The sequence below is a fragment of the Lingula anatina genome, chromosome 3 (assembly GCF_051362555.1).
Source record: "Lingula anatina isolate TDL-2025a chromosome 3, LinAna3.0, whole genome shotgun sequence".
In the NCBI taxonomy this organism is placed as follows: Eukaryota; Metazoa; Brachiopoda; class Lingulata; order Lingulida; family Lingulidae; genus Lingula; species Lingula anatina.
The window spans coordinates 18,926,427-18,944,158 of record NC_141769.1 but is presented as its reverse complement, the minus strand read 5'-3'; the positions used below and the strand labels follow the sequence as shown (position 1 = coordinate 18,944,158).

At 37.5% G+C, this 17,732-nt stretch overlaps 3 protein-coding genes across 4 annotated transcripts; 2 read left to right on the top strand and 1 right to left on the bottom strand.

Moving 5' to 3' along the window:
* The first annotated feature begins 619 nt into the window (after positions 1-619).
* On the top strand, positions 620-9,551 carry LOC106154700 (uncharacterized). Its single transcript, XM_087009976.1, has 8 exons — positions 620-2,410; positions 5,594-5,725; positions 6,184-6,302; positions 6,847-6,939; positions 7,225-7,347; positions 7,667-7,755; positions 8,060-8,378; positions 8,790-9,551. The coding sequence occupies exons 1-8, from the start codon at positions 2,289-2,291 to the stop codon at positions 8,876-8,878; spliced, it is 1,086 nt and encodes a 361-aa protein (XP_086866102.1). The 5' UTR covers positions 620-2,288; the 3' UTR covers positions 8,879-9,551.
* LOC106154699 (uncharacterized) lies at positions 8,912-12,124 on the bottom strand. Its single transcript, XM_013529149.2, has 3 exons — positions 11,755-12,124; positions 10,229-10,688; positions 8,912-9,904 (listed from the first exon to the last, which is right to left on the bottom strand). The coding sequence occupies exons 2-3, from the start codon at positions 10,674-10,676 to the stop codon at positions 9,699-9,701; spliced, it is 654 nt and encodes a 217-aa protein (XP_013384603.2). The 5' UTR covers positions 10,677-10,688; positions 11,755-12,124; the 3' UTR covers positions 8,912-9,698.
* Positions 12,125-13,111: 987 nt separating this feature from the next.
* On the top strand, positions 13,112-17,496 carry LOC106154697 (uncharacterized). 2 transcript variants are annotated; one of them, XM_087008668.1, is made up of 5 exons: positions 13,112-13,248; positions 14,421-14,701; positions 15,063-15,206; positions 15,643-15,897; positions 16,406-17,496. In XM_087008668.1, the coding sequence occupies exons 2-5, from the start codon at positions 14,428-14,430 to the stop codon at positions 16,597-16,599; spliced, it is 867 nt and encodes a 288-aa protein (XP_086864794.1). In that variant the 5' UTR covers positions 13,112-13,248; positions 14,421-14,427; the 3' UTR covers positions 16,600-17,496. The 2 variants fall into 2 exon arrangements, with proteins under 2 accessions (XP_086864794.1, XP_086864793.1); XM_087008667.1 differs by lacking the exon at positions 13,112-13,248 and adding an exon at positions 13,360-13,415.
* The last annotated feature ends 236 nt before the right edge of the window (positions 17,497-17,732 follow it).

Genomic DNA, 17,732 nt, shown 5'->3' with positions numbered 1-17,732 from the left:
AATATGTCGAGTTTCATAAAAAAAGGGTTTAAAATTTTGGTCGGGTTTTCGGTACCTCCAAACTCTTAAAATATCATTTTCGCTTTCGACATTTTTAGTTACTACTAACTTTTGGTATTGATTGCGTTGAATTTGGTGCATTCACCCATGTATGTGCAAGAAAAACGTCACTGGTATGAAGTTGACACCTGTGTTATGGGATTTGTCAAAAACAGCAAAAGAAAACTAAAAAAAAAATGTTTAGAATGAGCTTAGAATGTAACGACAATTAAAACAATAATAACCCTTCAAACTTTTTCTATACAAGAACTCAAAGCGTAAGATGATCCGGACATTTGAAATATCTTCCCATGTCAGGATCTTTTTCACAGTAATTTCCTCCATGAAGAAGTATTGGAGAGTTTCGACAATTCTAACCTTAATATATTTTTTAAATGCCATGTACCCCCCCCCCCCCCCCCCGTGTTCGCACACACACACACACACACACACACACACACACACATTTTGATTTTATAAAAATGAAATGCCGAGGGAAAAACAAAAAAATTATAATGGCGAAAAGGAGTTGGAAACTTCTGCCCCCCCCCCCCCCACCCCCACCCCCCCATCCCCAAGATGTTACTAAGATCCGATGGTTTCTAATGAGAATAAACGTGTAACGGTTAGGAAGACATGGACCATATTGCTTGTCAGCGAGAACCCATTGTTATTGTGTCGCAAAAAGCTAATGGGGGAGAAAACATTCTAATCGGTGTCAAATGTGCAAAAATGCAGTCGGACATACTTGTGGTTTCTTGAAAATCTGCCTCTTGATACCCAATGCTGTAGCCTCTTTTGAAAGCGAGCTCTTAAAATCGATTAAATTGAAGAATGCGTTTCAAGTTGGACGCCTGGTTTGGTGAACTGGTGGGTGGCACAAAGGGCTAATAATGGGATTGACCAGCGGTGATCTAAGCGTTCATCTTTGCTTTAAAATGTCGTGTCAGAACCAGCGCTGAGGAGAGAGAGAGAGCGATCACTGTCATGGTTTTAATAGCAAGCGCATGCGTCGCCTAAGGTGTTTGTATATAAGAAAAGCGCTAAGATGTTTGAATGTACACGGAGTACACTCTGCACTCAGCCGTACATTCGTTGGACTCTATAATACAGCGAATGATCATCTGTGCGTTTTTCTCTACAAGTCTGAAAAGCAGCTTAAAAAGTGGATCAAGGAGTTGAGATAGTGCAATTCGATCAATTCGTGCTTCTGCAGACAACTGGGCAATTTTCATATCACTGTATGTTATTTTTTTCAAACTTACTATCCCACCGAGGAGGCAAATTAAACAGCAAGCAAGCGTAAACCAGTTCTTTTGCTGATTTGCAGATACCGTCTCGCCGGTGTACTTTTTACCTTAGGAGAGCCGTTTCACCTGGTCTGATTTGAAGCATTTCTTCCGAATTAAGAGACACACCGGTAGGCCTACAGGTTTGAGGATACTGCTAAGCATCACTTTTAGACGATCTATGCTGATGTGCGAGACACACTGCCTATAAGCGGTTCTTTAAAAAAAATACACGCATTAGACATAAAACAGGTTTCAGTGCTGCAGGAATAAAAATCGATTAGACCGAAGTTGTAACAATTATTCTTCTAAAAAAAGAACTATGTATCATGTAATATTAAGGGCTTTTCGACTTTAACCGCACGTACATGCGTACCTGTTTGAGCGTACCCACGGATGTGACACTAAGACTTAACTTTAGAGTATAATTAAGTCTTATGCTAAAAGGAGAACAGGAAAAATTTATTATATCCAAGCAGTCTGACAACCGCATAGCAACCTGGTTTCTTTTCCGGATATCTTTAGTGCTCCGTACAATTCATTATTTTTCAAGTATATGGCTGCACGTAGCTCTTGTCTCGTTCGAGTTGATTTTAGAAGAGGAATTGTTTTGAAATTGTACGAATAATTGCTTTCTTTCCTTCATTAAGCAAGTTGTTTTGAAAGGTAAAAAAAATACACAAAACAGGCCCTACTGTGCACCAAAAATCAAAAATGACTTCAAAACCAGTGGCATCAACACGAACTGAACAATTCCCTTCGTCGCCAAACGTGTCATTTTCTTTGTAAAACTCAAAATATAGGAATCTGCATTCAGGGACCCAAACGAAAGGAAACTCGCCAGTAGCAGCACCAGTTTCTTACACGGGGTACGTAAGGCATTGGCACTCCTACATCAGAGGTAGTGCAGTTTCAGTGAAGAGTCGGTGCTCGCAGGTCGAGCGCACTCTCGGATTCACCATGTGTTCCTCAACGGGGAGTGTGTACAGGAATGCAGTGAAAATATTGCTGTTATTATGGTCTTGGGGTTTACCGTCATGTCGGAGCGCAATGAAGGTCCAAGGGTATGGAGTTGCAGCCGGGTGAGTTTGAATTTAAAGGGGGTGAAGATTCCCTGGTGTCTGGAAAGGCTAAGAGGATACACATGCTAAGTTTTCCTTCTTCTTCTTCTTAAAAAAATTTTTTTTTTTTTTTTTTTTTTTGGGGGGGGGGGAGGGCTAGGATGTACCTCCGAGTAACGTTGCGATGAAAACCGTCAAGTGGCTAATTTAATGGACAGAGGGATTTTTTTAAGTCAACACATACTTTTATTCTAAATTCTCTGTTTACCTTGAAAATATTTACTATTTTATATTTGACATTTCTTATTCGTGGCACGTTTTTCCTCACGCGTTTGAGCTTTAAAATATCGCTCAAGCTTTGAAATATAGCTTCTAAGCCTAAATCTTATATCAAATGTTTATAATATTCATTATAAAGACAAAATGTAAGCAAAAACATATATCCCAAATGTTTTCCAAGATTTATAAACTTAATTTAACTGTTAATCGAATTTTAGTTATGCATCTGTCATGCTTTAAAATTCCACCCCATACACTGAATACACTATATAGAAGAATAGTTGTGCATTGACAAAGTGGGAGTTTAAAGTGTTTACCGAAAAAGGGCGATTATATAATTATCCCTAAGGCTATCCATACTGGAACTTATCTTTGATCACAACGATCAGAAATTTGAAGACGAGGTAGAATGTTTCGATTTTAAATTGCTCTAACATAAATATTTGCAGCTTGAAATACCGACTCTAGTTTATAGCGTTTTTTTTTTCTTGTAAAATATTCAGAGTATTGTTGTTGGTTGAAGTTAGTTGAATCTAGTGATATGAAGCTGTGGAATTTTGGTTTTAACGTCAGAACAGTGTTTTTAGCGTGTTTTAACCAAGTAATTTGCACAGGTAACCCACAGTATATTTATTTTGGAGCGTTAATTGAGTAAAAGGAGGTACAGTACTGTATTCTTAAAACTACAAATTAATAGCCTTCAAAAATTCAAAATTAATTTTTACCACGTCGCCAGGCTATGCTGCGCAGTCTAACATCCACAGTGAAAATATGTTCTATAGCTTGTAGACATACTTAATGTATTATAAAGTGCAGATTGTAACATTCAGCAGCAATTTTCAATGTTTCAATAGGATTATGTAAGCCCAATCAAATAATTGGGGAAGTGAGTATAGTTGTTCCCCTCTACCACTTTCGATGAGATGAAAGGTCGCCCTACCCTGAGTTTCACACCATTTTTATTGGAATGTCTGAGGGGGGTGGGGGTGTCTTGTAGGCTCGCTGGGTCATAATTTATCTCACACTTTAGAAATGTCCACAAACTTAGTCAAAAAACCTCTCTGTTGGAAACTGTGTTCCACGGGGAGTAAACGTGTTAGAATCCAATAAATCCTATTTGAGCCTAAATTGATATCTCTCAATTCAGGTGTCCAAATCTCCGCTTAAAAATAAAGAGGAATCCTTTTTTTTAAACTTTCCTCGAATTATGAAAGAATCTGGAATTGAACGCCAGGGTGCTCAGGACTAGACGATGTACGGTCTATTTACTCAGCCACCGGAGGTCGAAATTCGAGAGGTTTATCCTGCAAAAGTGCTGCTTCAAGATAACGAGACGGCTCTTTCTCACGTGCGCAGCAAATATTTTTTATTCAAAATTATCAAAAATAATGGTGCAAATAATAGATAAAATATGTGAAATCTATGCCAGAAAATTGTTAGGGAATACAACTGTTGAGAAACGGAACTCATTATTTTTTCAAATGAAAATATCAATTGAATAGCCCTTTTTGAAAAGGCAAGCAAAAAGTAAACAACCTAAGAACGTATTATATTTTATAATTGTTTTCCTAGGCAGATTGAAACCAACGGGCGAACAATTGTTTTATTGTAATTGATGTAACATATAGCTGGTCAGATAATGGAGGTGTCAGCAAGAGAGAATTGTCAGCGCAACCTGTGTAAATATAAATATATTTTGATTGAAATACAGCCAATCTAGGACCCAATGTATGGATGTGGTCTCCAGGCCAAAGAAGTCTCAAAAATATTAGTCCCACAGCGGAACGGTTTATTCTAAAGGTTGTCGTTTTATGGACTACAATAACAGTTTTAAAAAAATTGTATGTTGTGAAAAATTCAATCGATTTTTGAGGCTTTTTGATATTTTCATTGGCTTCATTGACACTGTATAATGTGTTACGATAAATAAAGTCACGACTAGTTATGAGGCCTACTGCGCGAAGGCAATGTAAACTTTGTCTAAACTTACTATTGGTGTCATTTTACCCGCTCCCCTCCCCCTTCAACCGCTTCCTCAGTCCTTACATTCCCCAATATTGCAGAGATCATCGTATTTCACCGAGATATAGAGTTATTCAAGTGATCTATTTAGGACAATTTGATCTATTCTGCGATCGTTTCCGATTCTGCATGGCGTCACTGTTTTGAGAGGATACAGGTGCTGAACAGAAAAGTAAAGGAGTACCTTTCTTAGATCTGAGTGCATTGCGCCATGAAAGAAAGGACCCTCTTCTGGTCGGCCCATTTACATTTCCCCTTTAAAAGCAATTCTGTGTTTTTTAGCGATGAGTATGTGGTCTCGTATATCACGGTGCAAAGAAGGCAATGCAATGATCCCGTCTTATTTGACCCATGCACTTAACAAAGAATGCAGTAGTAAATTAATTTAGAATTTTCTGGAATTAATGCGGTTGATATTGTTCACTTCACGCTGAGCTCGAGGGTGGTCACCATCGACAACTGCGATCGGATTTACATTTGATTTGATTCACATTTTTTTTATTACAATGATCATCACTTTGGATGCACGTCACATATTTCTTGAACATATTTTATTAACTTATGTTATTTATAATTAAGGAATGATTTTTTTTCCTTTTCTCAAAATCTGCTCGGGCTCTAACCTACGTTTCATTGCGCTAAAGAACCCAAGCGTCATTCGAAAACAATGAGATACCTTGCTCACAAAAGTCTTATCTAGGTTTTAAAACGTAAAACGCTGTGGTATTTATTAAATCATTTAAATTGCAACTGACTGTGGAGAGCTCGCCATCAATTGAAAGAAACTGTCGAAACTAAACGAAAAAATTCATAAATCGTTATTATGATTCCTTGCTATAGTTTTTAAGGGCAAAATAAAGATAGCGGTTTCTATAAATCCCCAAATATTTTCTATTTCTATAGGAGACACGTGTGCGCTAGAGACCGCTTCGTGAACATTCCTGTACAAGTGACGCAGACATACTGCAAGCCGGAGTACAAGAGATACTTGCATTCCTGCAATAACGGCTACTATGGCATGTGCTCGACTTTCAGGTTAAGTATTCCATGCTATTAAAAACTTAAGCTTGAAACAAGGGGGTTTATGAAAATATATTGAGAATTTCCTATTGCTTTATCCTGAAACGAAATGACAGTAGTTGCAATAATACGAAAAATTACAAATCGAACATTTTGTCCACTTAGTAAATTTACACCCTTAGAAAAGTGAAGCTTCCGAACTATATATTTTATACATTTTGCTTGGTTCCTCGTTGTTATATTTTTATTAACGTACTTGGTTTTTGAAAACCTGTAAAAGCAAATTAACTCGGTTATATGTTTTTGAAGAATTTCGTGCGTCCTTGAGAACAACAAATAGAATTAGATGCAGAGGCATTCATTTTCAGTCATTGCATCGCATCTATTTTTTTAACTATCCCGTTATCTATTTATTCCTCTCTCTGTTGATGATCTGTTTATTTTCTAACTTATTTATTTTGTTTTCTTACCAGGTTGATTTACCAGCTAGCTTACAGAAAGGTCTATCAAAACCACGTTCAGAAGCAGAGAGTATATAACTGTTGTCATGGCTGGAAAAGGGTCACGCCCTACACTACTTCCTGCATGAAACGTGCGTATCAATGGCGGGTTTAGGGGGGGGTCATGCTAGGAGGACCTGACCCCCCCCCCCCCCCCACACCTTCAATTCTTGAAAAAAAATAACACCAATGGTCTCTTCTAAAAATAGAATTTTGACTAGCTGAATCACACCGTACCAAATGGCACCGTTCGCCCTCTAATACCAAATTGGGGGGGGGGGGGGGGGGAGGGTTGGCTTCGCATCCGCGGACCCCCTTCAAATAATCCTGGATCCGCCCTTGCGTAAAGTATCTGTCCCCTTGTAGCTCAACAATTTAGATTAATTTCTTTTTACTTCGTATTGTTTTCTTTTCTCTCTTTCTTCCTCTCTCTCTTCTTTTTCCCCTAATCCCACTTATTATTCGTATAGTCTACAAATTTTGACTACAGACTAATGCAGCGGGTCGCCGTAGTTCAAAAAGAAATAAGATAATTACATAGGACATATTTACATGTACATGTACGTTTAAATTACTATGAATCAACACGCTAAGGCGTGTTTTTATTTATTTATTTATTTATTTATTTATTTCCAGCTGTGTGCAGTAAAGGATGTGGCAGTGGTTTTTGCGTCCAGCCAGACAGATGCAAGTGTCCTGCTGGGTGGACGGGGAAAGACTGCAAGACAGGTTTGCACTCTTAAGTTTTCAGATCATTTCAATTCAAATTAAAACGGTCAAACATTTCATCAACAACAAATACGTATCATTTCTGGGAAAGACATCTTTTTAAATATGATAATTTGACTTTTTCTGAGGAGGTGGAAGGTAGTTGATTTGAATCCGAATAAATTTTAACATGTGCCGAAATTTTTTCGACAATTATTTTTCCGCAAATCGTAAACAAGTTTCAAGCCTTTGTGTCATTCAAAATTAAAAATTAGAATTTAAAATTAAATCCATTTTTCCTGACAGATATAGACGAATGTAAGTCTGGTGAGCATGGCTGCTCCCACAAATGCGTCAACACGGAAGGCAGTTTTTCATGTACCTGCAGTGATGGATTTTCTCTTGGTGCGGATGGAAAATCCTGTGAATGTAAGAGCTGATATTGGTAAAACTGAATTTACTCAATATTTCTTCTTCAACTTGGGGTTTATATAAATATTCTGAGTCTGATTTCCTGGCTAATCTATTGAGCTTCCACGATTATTTTTTAATTATCATGTTAATTTATTCAATGTAAATAAACGATTACTGTTCCCTTCACTGTTTTAATTTTGCTGACACATTAGCCATTTGAATATGAATAAAAAATATGGTGAGATTTATGTGCTTTTTGGGGCCTGATTTGTTCTTCAGCTGCATTTCTTATTAGTGTTTCTTTGTTTAACGCTTTATTCGTTTTCTCTTTCAGTTTGTTTGTCATGCTCCAAAGAATATAAATTGTTGGATAAAAAACTCCAAAAACTTTCTTCTGAAGTGGAGAATCTTCAACAAGAAAATGTGAGTTTTAGAAAAATACTGAACATGATTTTTCATTCAGAAACCAATCACAAATAATTCTAATGATAATAATAATAATAAAGTCGGAATTAACGAATATGTTGGTACCGGTACGAAAGCTAAGAACAGAAAGGATATTTCTAGATTTGAGCGTTGTAGACACAAATTGTTGGAAAAGGCCGTGTGTAATCTCAAAAAAAGAAGGTGCGACTTTGTAAGGTTCAGAGTAAAAACTTTAGAAGATTCAATATCAGGGCATCACTGTGATGTTATTTTACCTGATTTAATAAATGCCTTATTTCAGAAAGCGCTGAAAAGTGACTTGAAAGCAATTCTTCACAATGCTACAAAAGTGGACTTAGATCCCATCGGATTAAAGGAATTCTTAACACCAGAAACTTCGTCAACGAAACCGACAACGAAAGAAGCCGCTGCAACAGTGGTGATCACAACCGGCAAACTGCCGCCTGTCGCAACTACCACAATGCAACCAACACGTTCTCCACAAGAGTCCGAGGTCTCCTTTATATTTTCTAACCTCAAAGACATGAAGACGGAGATGGAGACCAGGTTTTACTCGATGAGTGCTCAGCTTTCTGTGCTTGAAGAAAGACTATCAGACTGTAAGTCGTTTCTTTTCGTTGTATGATTTTAATATCTAAGTGTAATTTCGAACATTTAGATATTTAGATAGGTATTTAAAGAAATATAGTTTATTGAAGCCGAATATATCACTGCCGTGGTGATGAAGCACATTAAATGTTTTACAGAAAGATATATGCCATAGAGGATAGAATATGATAATAGAAATATGATCATGGAAGACGGAGTTCACGTTATTCTTTTGACCATCAGCATGTTTTTGGTTCTATTGTCCGATGAAGATGGTTTCATAAGTTTAGGTGGAGGATATACATGTAGGTCCTGCATATAGAGAATGCCTACCTGTACAATTATAAAAACAGTTTGAAATAAGAGCTTGGCTCGTATGAAGTGGTTTTTGTATTGATTCATTTTTCAATATTTAATTGCAGGTATTTGCACCGGAAGGAGAAAAAGGCACAATTCAAAGAGAAAATTTTGGAGGAGTCACAAAAATCAGAATAAAACACCAACCAATTGATACGGAAAAATAACCTAGTCAAACAAGATGTCAGAAATGAAAAAAATAAGTTTATTATAAAGTAGATTTATACAGGAAGAGAAGTGTTTAGTATTGAACAAATATATAATTCATTTTGATTGTTTTTTATTAATTAATTAAGAAATTGATCAATTTTGACCAAGATTCTTAACTTTGCTATAATCACTTGTTTTTCCGTCACTTGTCTCTGTATAATCTCTCTATTGTCATCAAAAATATAGGATTACAAGAAAAAAGTAAATATTGTGGCAAGGAAGGATAAGCATAATTGAAAATGTAATGTTTCCACTGGGTCTTGAAACCTCTGTTAAACCCTGAAACTGAAGTTTTATAATGTTTCTTTTCTTCTACCTCAAAAAATTTAAGTATGATGCATCTTAGTTTAATATCATGACAACTCTGATTTTTTTTATTCCCCTGTTTGCTTTGTCGAAAACCTGCCCACAGTGCTATTTTTCAGCATAAAGAAAATTAAAGCCAAGTATTTGATTTCCATCTTGCGTTGAACGCTATTGTTAATGAAAAAATAGTTTGAATAATTCATGTGTATTTGTGCACAGGCAAGTCTCTTGTTGACACGTTGCCAGTCAAAACCAGCATTACTTTATATTATTAGTGACTGTGACAAATTAAATGTACGCACATTTTTAAATGTATTATAATTATTTCATTACATTGACGCTTTGTCTTCACCATCCCAATCTTCTTCTAAAGTCATTTATTACCTTAAAACCCAGCATCATTTTCATTATTTGACGACCATCTCTTTTCCCACGACAAAGATTCGGAACTGTCTGCCCTACGGTTTGCTGAAGGAACGTTTTTTACTGGTGCCTGCAATAGACCTCTTTCTGTTTCCTCTGAAGATCCAGTTACTGAAGAATCTTGGGGCGGGTAACGATCGGGCTTCTCTTCCATTCCGCCTCCTGCCTGGGTTTGACGTGGAAGATGTCCTGTTCTGGCTGATTCGACTGAAGGCTTCGCACAGTCGAACTCGGCCGGCATCTGATATATAGTGAGAACGGATTATTTCCCAACAAATAATGTCTGTCAGCTATCAATATTAGAATTTGACAGAGCGGGGGATTTTTGCGTGCGATTATTGCCCTCCCCCCCCCCTCGAGAAAAGGCTTTTAGTATATGATAACATATTTGCATTTTGTATGTAACAATTTACGATTTCTTTTACTAAGATTGAATATGTACATAAATTAAACGAGTGTATAATTACAAGTTTATCAAAAAATGTGAGGTTCCTTTTGCTAGATAGAAATGTTCAAAATAATTCCAAATTCATCCCTTACTTTGAAAAGTCTCAGAAAAACTCACCATTACACATTTCGTATAACATCTCTACACGCTCCACATTGGATTTGCTCTCTTCTTGCAACGCGTCAGCATTATTCTTAATTTCTCTTAAATCCCAAACAAGCTCTTGCAAGTTCTCATAATGAACATCTCTCTTGAGTGGTTCTTTGCAGTCCTTCACCACGTCCTCCAAACGCACTGCAACATCCGACAAGTTGCCCAGAAAAGGAAGAAACTGCATGTACGTCACTACGACGAAGTCTGCCGAAAGGCCACGGATTTTGTCGGAGGCATTCGAGTGAAGTCGGGCTGATTCCGATATCTTTCCGAGTGTCACTGTCAGCCCCTCCTTAGTATTGATGTCTACGGCTTTCCGCATGTCTGCAAGAGCTTGGTTGATGAGAGCTGTATCCTGCACAGCGCTGCAGGGGATCTGGAGGGCAGTGATGATTTTCATCAGTTTTGACATCCATTCGATCACCTGACAATATAATAAATTAATAAATAAATAAATAAGGGGTCCTAAGTTTAAAAAAAAAACGCTTCATAATTTTGACTGTTAATGAGATATTATAATATGTAAACATTATGTATAATCTATTGGCCTAATCAAAGAATATTCGTCTTTTGAGAGAGAGAGAGAGAGAGAGAGAGAGGGGGGAGGTATGTGACCGGTAAAGAAACCGAGTAAAAAACTATCAACACAAACAAACAAACAAAAAGCTTGAAAAGACTATTTTTCAATGCCCAGACAAAAAACCTATGCGTGAGAATAAGTTTTTTTTTCATAACAAGTACATGTATATCTTAAATTGTTCTTTAAAAAGGACCAAATACCTTCTTTTTCTCTCAACTTGCTTCTTCGATGACGGAATTTGATTCTCGATCTTATGAATGCTATTATTATAACACCATCAATCTTCGTATCCCATAGATACATATTCTCTTTTATGCTCGCCACAAACGACATGTTCAAACGACATATTAATTTCAATCTTTCATTTGCAATTTTTTACTTCGAATAACCGTCGTCAATGTTATCGTGAATTATCTTTACCGATGTCCTCCTTATAAACCTTTCTAAAATGTTTATTATGGCGCTTTTTCTCCCCAGTTTATTATTTGCTTCAGTTTAATAGACAGCGTAAATTGGAAATGTACATTTCTTGTATCTGACAATCACTTTCTGTGAATTGTTTGAATGTGGAAAGGAGGTATATCATGACATTTTTGACGTGTCTTACCTGTTGTATTTAAAAACAAAAATAAATAAGCATAATGAAAGAGTTTATTATATAAATATAATGAAATATAATGAAAGTTAAGAGAAAAAGAAAGTATTTGGTTTTTCTTATAGGAAAATTTAAAATATACACGTGCTTGTCATGAAAAAACATTTTCTGATGTTTTTTGTCTAGGCATAAAAGACATCGTCCTGTCAAGCTTTTTATTCGTTTGTTTGTGTTGATAGTTTTTTTTTTTTTTTGCTCGGTTTCTTTACCGGTCACATTAAATAAGCACAATAACGGAAGACAAGGGGAATCTACCTTCTCTGACCAATCCACTGCACTCTTGCTCCACCTATTTCTTTCTTCGAATTCCTCAACCACGCTGGTGCCCAGATATTGCCAAAGATTTTCCAGCGCCGGCCACCGTTCATCCAGCTTCACCCATTCATTGGATGACTCCACCAAAGCAGCCGACAGGGCCTTGCCGTCGTCATGGATGGTTTCGTCCAGTCCGTCACGAACAAATTTGATCAGCTCACCTAGATTTTTTAAATAAAAAATCGCCTGCCATGTTTGAGCAGCTGATAATGATACAGTGTATTTTGTTATATAGTCAAATTATGTCTATAGCGTGATTTAATACCATTGGTTTAAAAGACATATCGATTTTTCTTTTTTTTTTTTACTCCGTGTATACTTTAGTATTAAGTACGTCACATTATAAGTTATAAAGTAAATCAGTTTTTTTCAAAAAAATTATTTATGAAGCAAAATTAGCAAAACTACAATTAAATATAATGGTAGATTGCTTGTAGTAGACTTAATACTACTTACTGCTTGATATCTGCGCGTATACCGACGACCATAGTGCAATTAACATTACAAGAACGATGAAATATTTACTTTTACGCGACATCTTTACTCTCAGATCCACAACATAAATTGCTGCCGAAGCTTTCGCTCATTCTTATTATCAATAAGTTTCTGGATTGCAGCTCCGACTTTGACGTCAAAAATTTCAAATTCGAAGAAAACCAACTTCACCTGTCGTGAGAACATTTAATGGGACAAAGACTGCACGTTGATAAGCGCAAGGAAAATAAATTAAATTTCAAATTCATCTGAACAATATCACTTCTCATCGATAGAGGAACACATTAAACTGAAAGGAATATCAGCGATACAATCACTGTCTCGTTGGTACACTTATGATAAACATTCTCCAAGTTCAGATATGAAATTGAGAGAACTTAACTGTACCTATTTCTATGGGAAAATGCTTGGAGCAACCGCAGAATACTTCTCGTTTTGAAAATGAGACGAGTTAAAGCATTTTAGTTGACAAATTTTAGTTACCAACAGAACTATGTATTTAATGAAAGTTTGCCCTAACCCTTGTGCTGACAAGCACACACATGCACTTGTAAGCGCACGCACTCGCTAACACTCACGCTCATAATCAGGGGCTACTGAAATATGCAAAGCTAATAGCGAGTCAAATATTTTTCTAGGACAGATGCCCTAATATTGACAAGAGCTATTGTCTTCTCACCCGTTCAATATGAGAAAACTCGTGACTGTCTAACAAAAGCACTGAACAAAGCGCGAAGCGGGTGACCTAGCAATAGCAAAACATTTATGCCTGACCTGGAGCATGAAAACATTACGATCAATAATATAGCTATTGAATGTGAACTGGAGTCAGGGCAATTCTTTAACTCAAATAGAAAAAAAAAAAAAAAAAGAGTCACGAGAGCGGCGCGTCATTTTTACCTCGTCTGCCCGTTGACATTAGCACAGCGTCTCATACAGGTAAGAAGTGCAGTTGTACCGTGCAAGGTGCTTAATAATTTTTGGTGTTGATAATAGTATGCGGTATATCTTTTAAGCATTCCCGTACGTCTCGAAAGGCAAAATCTGCAGAATCTGGTGACTTATATGTACGTGCACACGTGGCTTGCTCGGCCCAGTTGCGACTGGTGAGGGTGTGGCATAATAAAATTTTTATCTTTTTAAAGATTTAAGGCGTTTCAATCCAAGTCCTTATCCGCTTAGCTAATGCTGAGAAAAGCAAGAATCACAGAATTCTTATGAATCTTGTTAAGTACGTCGCATATAGCTTGCTCGGCATACTGCAGTTATCCGAGTGATTCCGTCTAGGAAAGCCCTGCATGGGCATTAATGCGATTCCGAATGTCCAATCACTGCAATGCAGTTAGTGAACCTCAGTCATTTTATAGAAAGATAAAAAGAAAAAAGAAGAATACTCACTAGTCTATTCAGTTCAGGTTATGCAAGGAGGATAAGTTGAGATCAGCTCTATTAGCAATTCAGTCTCTAGGGTGATATTTGAGTAAATCAGTGAACCTTCAATCAATTTATAGAAAAAAAAAGAAAAGGAAAACTCAAGAGTATAATCGCTTCACATCATGCAAGAAGAATACATGTGTAAATTGAGGTCAGCTCTATAAGCATTTCAGTGCCACACCCTGGGATGCTTTATGAGTAAATCACCTGGGATAAAAAAAATGCTACTTGTTGTTGGATTACTGTTAAAGTTGGTGACTTACTGTATATTATCGACCATCTTAACTGTGTCCTCCATGCTTTAGTAAACATACTGTTTTAGAGAAAACAGCTGGTTTGCAGAGCACCTTGATGTTCAATAGTCAACGCAGAGTGGAGCCTAGATTTAAAGATATTGTACTTGTGTTGCTGAATGAAACCCTCTCCTCTTCAGCATTTCGATCGGTGGCGTTTAATTTAAGAGAAAAGTGGTGAATGGAAAGCGTGTGTGCGTCTCTCTCTCTCTCTCTCTCTCTCTCTCTCTGTGTGTGTGTGTGTGTGTGTGTGTGTGTGTGTGTGTGTGTGTGAGAGAGAGAGAGAGAGAGAGAGAGAAACTCTGAGCATCAGATATTCAATCATCCAATACCCTATCAAGATACTTTTTTAATCAATTATCAGTTGTATTTTTAATTTGACAGGTCCAAAATGGCAATTTCGACCAGCTTCCTGTTACTGGCGTTCACTTGTTTTATGCGGCCAGTGTCCGGCTTGACCAACAGTGAGAAAAACGCTTTCTCAACAGCTGTGACCTTCACCACCGGAGCATCGGATTACACGATCAATAGCACCGGATTACCGGATCATCATACCAGCTCCGTGAATCCGAACAGCGCAACGAACCAGAATTACAAGTACAAGATACCGCAAACACCATCCGGCTCGAACAAATACTGCTTACCAATGGGACCAATCGGAATAGGTACCTGTATATTTTCCGTTTTTCATTGCGTTATTCCTTTTATACATGTAGTTTTGATTTACCAGTATGTGTCACGACTACGCCGAATGATTTTCAGGAATACTGTAGTTTGCTTTGAATAATATGATTTTTTATTTGTACAGATTGCCCCCCCCCCCCAAAAAAAAAATAAAAATAAATAAATAAATAAATAAACCCCAAGACTCATACGAAGGTCCATCAATTTTGAAAAAAAAAAAAAGCAATTCCGTTACATTGATTACAATGATAACAAATGAATGAGAGTTGGAGAGGGAGAGAGAATAGACAAGATAGCGGAGGGCCCAAAATGCAAATTATGGTTTCCTGTATTTTCCACCAGGTGTCAACGGCGTGGCGGTTTTTAACCCCCTAACCAGCACCAATTGTGATGCAGCAGTCGCTGAGACCTTCGACTCGTGCAGTGGACATCCCGATACTAGAGGGGCCTATCATTACCACATATCCCCGGCTTGCGTATACAACGGTGTGTAACACGCTCATTTTATGCGATTTGTTATCGGACCAAAGGCAACCAACGTCAATTAGTGGATTTACTCAATCACACTCTCACTGAATATAAACTGAATCTTACTCTGGATAATCGTAATGGTCTACGATAGTTTAATTTCCCCTCTTCTTCTAGAAATCGTTTTTCTTCTGCTTTATTCCTTTTCTCCCCCCTCCCTCTTCTTCCCTTGTTTCTCTTCATATTTCTCCGTCTTCTTTTTCACCTCTTTCTTCCGCTTTTTCTCCTTTTCTTCTTCCTCCCTTTTTTCATAACCTGAAAGTGATTTATAAACCTTCCTCAACGCAGTAAATATATCACAACTCAAACATTGCAATTTCTCGTATGGTAGCTGTTTACTCATACATGTATCATATGCATTACATATATATAATATATATTTGATGTATTACAGGCACAGCAGACCAACTCATCGCTGTCGCCTTTGACGGTTTCCCAATCTACGGCACCTATGCCTCCGATCTTAATCGCAACATTACGAACGCCGACTTGGACGAATGCCATGGGAGGACCGTTAATGGCCAGTATCGCTACCATGTCACAGCTGAGTGGCCATATTACCTTGGCTGTTTCAGAGGAAGCATTCTCAGCCAACCATCGGGGACAATGTTGAACGTGCCTACCTCGGTCGTTTGTACTAACACAGCAGGTAAGCTACTGACAGTCTGATACATCCGAAATAGGTACTTGACACACCTGACATAGCGTCATTGACCGACACATTGACACATCTGTCACACCCGCACTCCTAACGCACTGTCACAACCGGTGTAACGAAACTGAGGGTCCGTGCAACAGAAAGTCCGCCCTCCATATAGTTACAATGGTTGGGGTTAATCTGGGTCAAAATCTAAGGCGAGGCTCACCTGTACAAATGAATGGGAAGCGGACTCTGTTATGCGGGACTCTCCGTCACGTAACACCAGCACAATGACATAACTAACGTTCATTCATAAATTCACCTAAAACACCGTCACAAGATACTCAAATTGAATGCCACAGCCCTCTCATCACACCCATATTCTTCTCAGCGATTTTCACTTTCTCCCGAGGAAAGCAAACCCAAAAAATGTCAATTTTTATTTATTGAATAGAATTCATGTTATTTACAAAAGGAGGAATAATAATAATAATCTCCCCCTTTTTTCATTCTTCAGCCTCGCACATGTGCTCGTGTCCTGACGGGAAAACCTATACGTCCAGTCCGGGTAATAACTGCACCAATTCTGGCGGACAACAGGGTAGCAGCCGCCCTCCCCCTTCCACCACTGTCGGAACGGGGAACGGGAACGCCGAGTTTGTGGCATCACTTTATGTCGTCTTTGGGAGCTTCCTGCTTTTTGTTTTTTGAAACAATTTTCTTTTTCTTTTTCTTTTCTTTTTTTTTATTGTAAGAAGTATTAATAGTGTTATGTCGGAAGTAACAACGAAGTGAGTTTATGTGATTTTATATAACCAATATTTAGATTCTTTTAATGTAGAAAGGTTTAAAACTATGATGTATATATTTCATCAATTTAAACAGAGTGTTTTATAAACAAAATCGACCCAATGCATCAGGTTGGCATATCAAAAATGTCACAGACAATCATATTTTAAGCTGATGGACTAGTTAGATGTCCAATAAATAAATAGATAAAGGTAAAAAACGAGTATAACTATTGTGGAGTCCTCCAGAAATGGCAAATTAGTCGGCGAAGACGGTAAGATCCTTCACAGGATTAGCAAAGCTCGTTTTAGCAAAGATTATACTTCTTTCGTGGCACAGAACCTGGGGCCTTTTTGTGACACAGACACTGAGGCATAATCAAAAACAGAGATGAAGTAGACGGTGCGCTAATACCCAACAGTATTCAAAGATTAAGGAAATCTTCCAAATGTCCAAATCAATCCTCGAATCCTACTGTTTGATTAAAAAAGGGGGCGGAGGCGGATCAAAATACATGTAGTCCTATTGGTATAGACCTTTGCAATAACGTCATACCACCTCCTCTTCTAATTATTGATGTCTTTTTATATATATGGTGCATAATATGTGTGTGCAAATTAACAATATGTACTCGGAAAATAAGGATGTGAATCCGGAAAATGATAAGTGGCAGCTAAGTGAGTGTGTGTTCGGGATATGAAAATGGGTTAGAAAATATTATTACTCGGAGTTAAGTCAATTAACTTTTATTGTGTCATAATGATATGTGATAATGCTTACTAGTACGGTAACCATATATAAATAAATATTGATAACAAATCCTTGCATTACTGAGTCTTCATTATTTCACCAACAGTTTTTAGAAATGACTTATTTGATACTCGCAACTCTTCTGGAGACTGAAAATAGGCTATATCCGAAGCAAAAAAAAAATTACCCCCCAAATATTGGTATGGTGTTTTGCAGGGGCGCATGCAACGATGCGTTTAGGGACAGTCTCATAAATTTAACGTAAAAGTTTTTGTGGCTTAGCTGTCTTGGAATGCTGCAGCTGT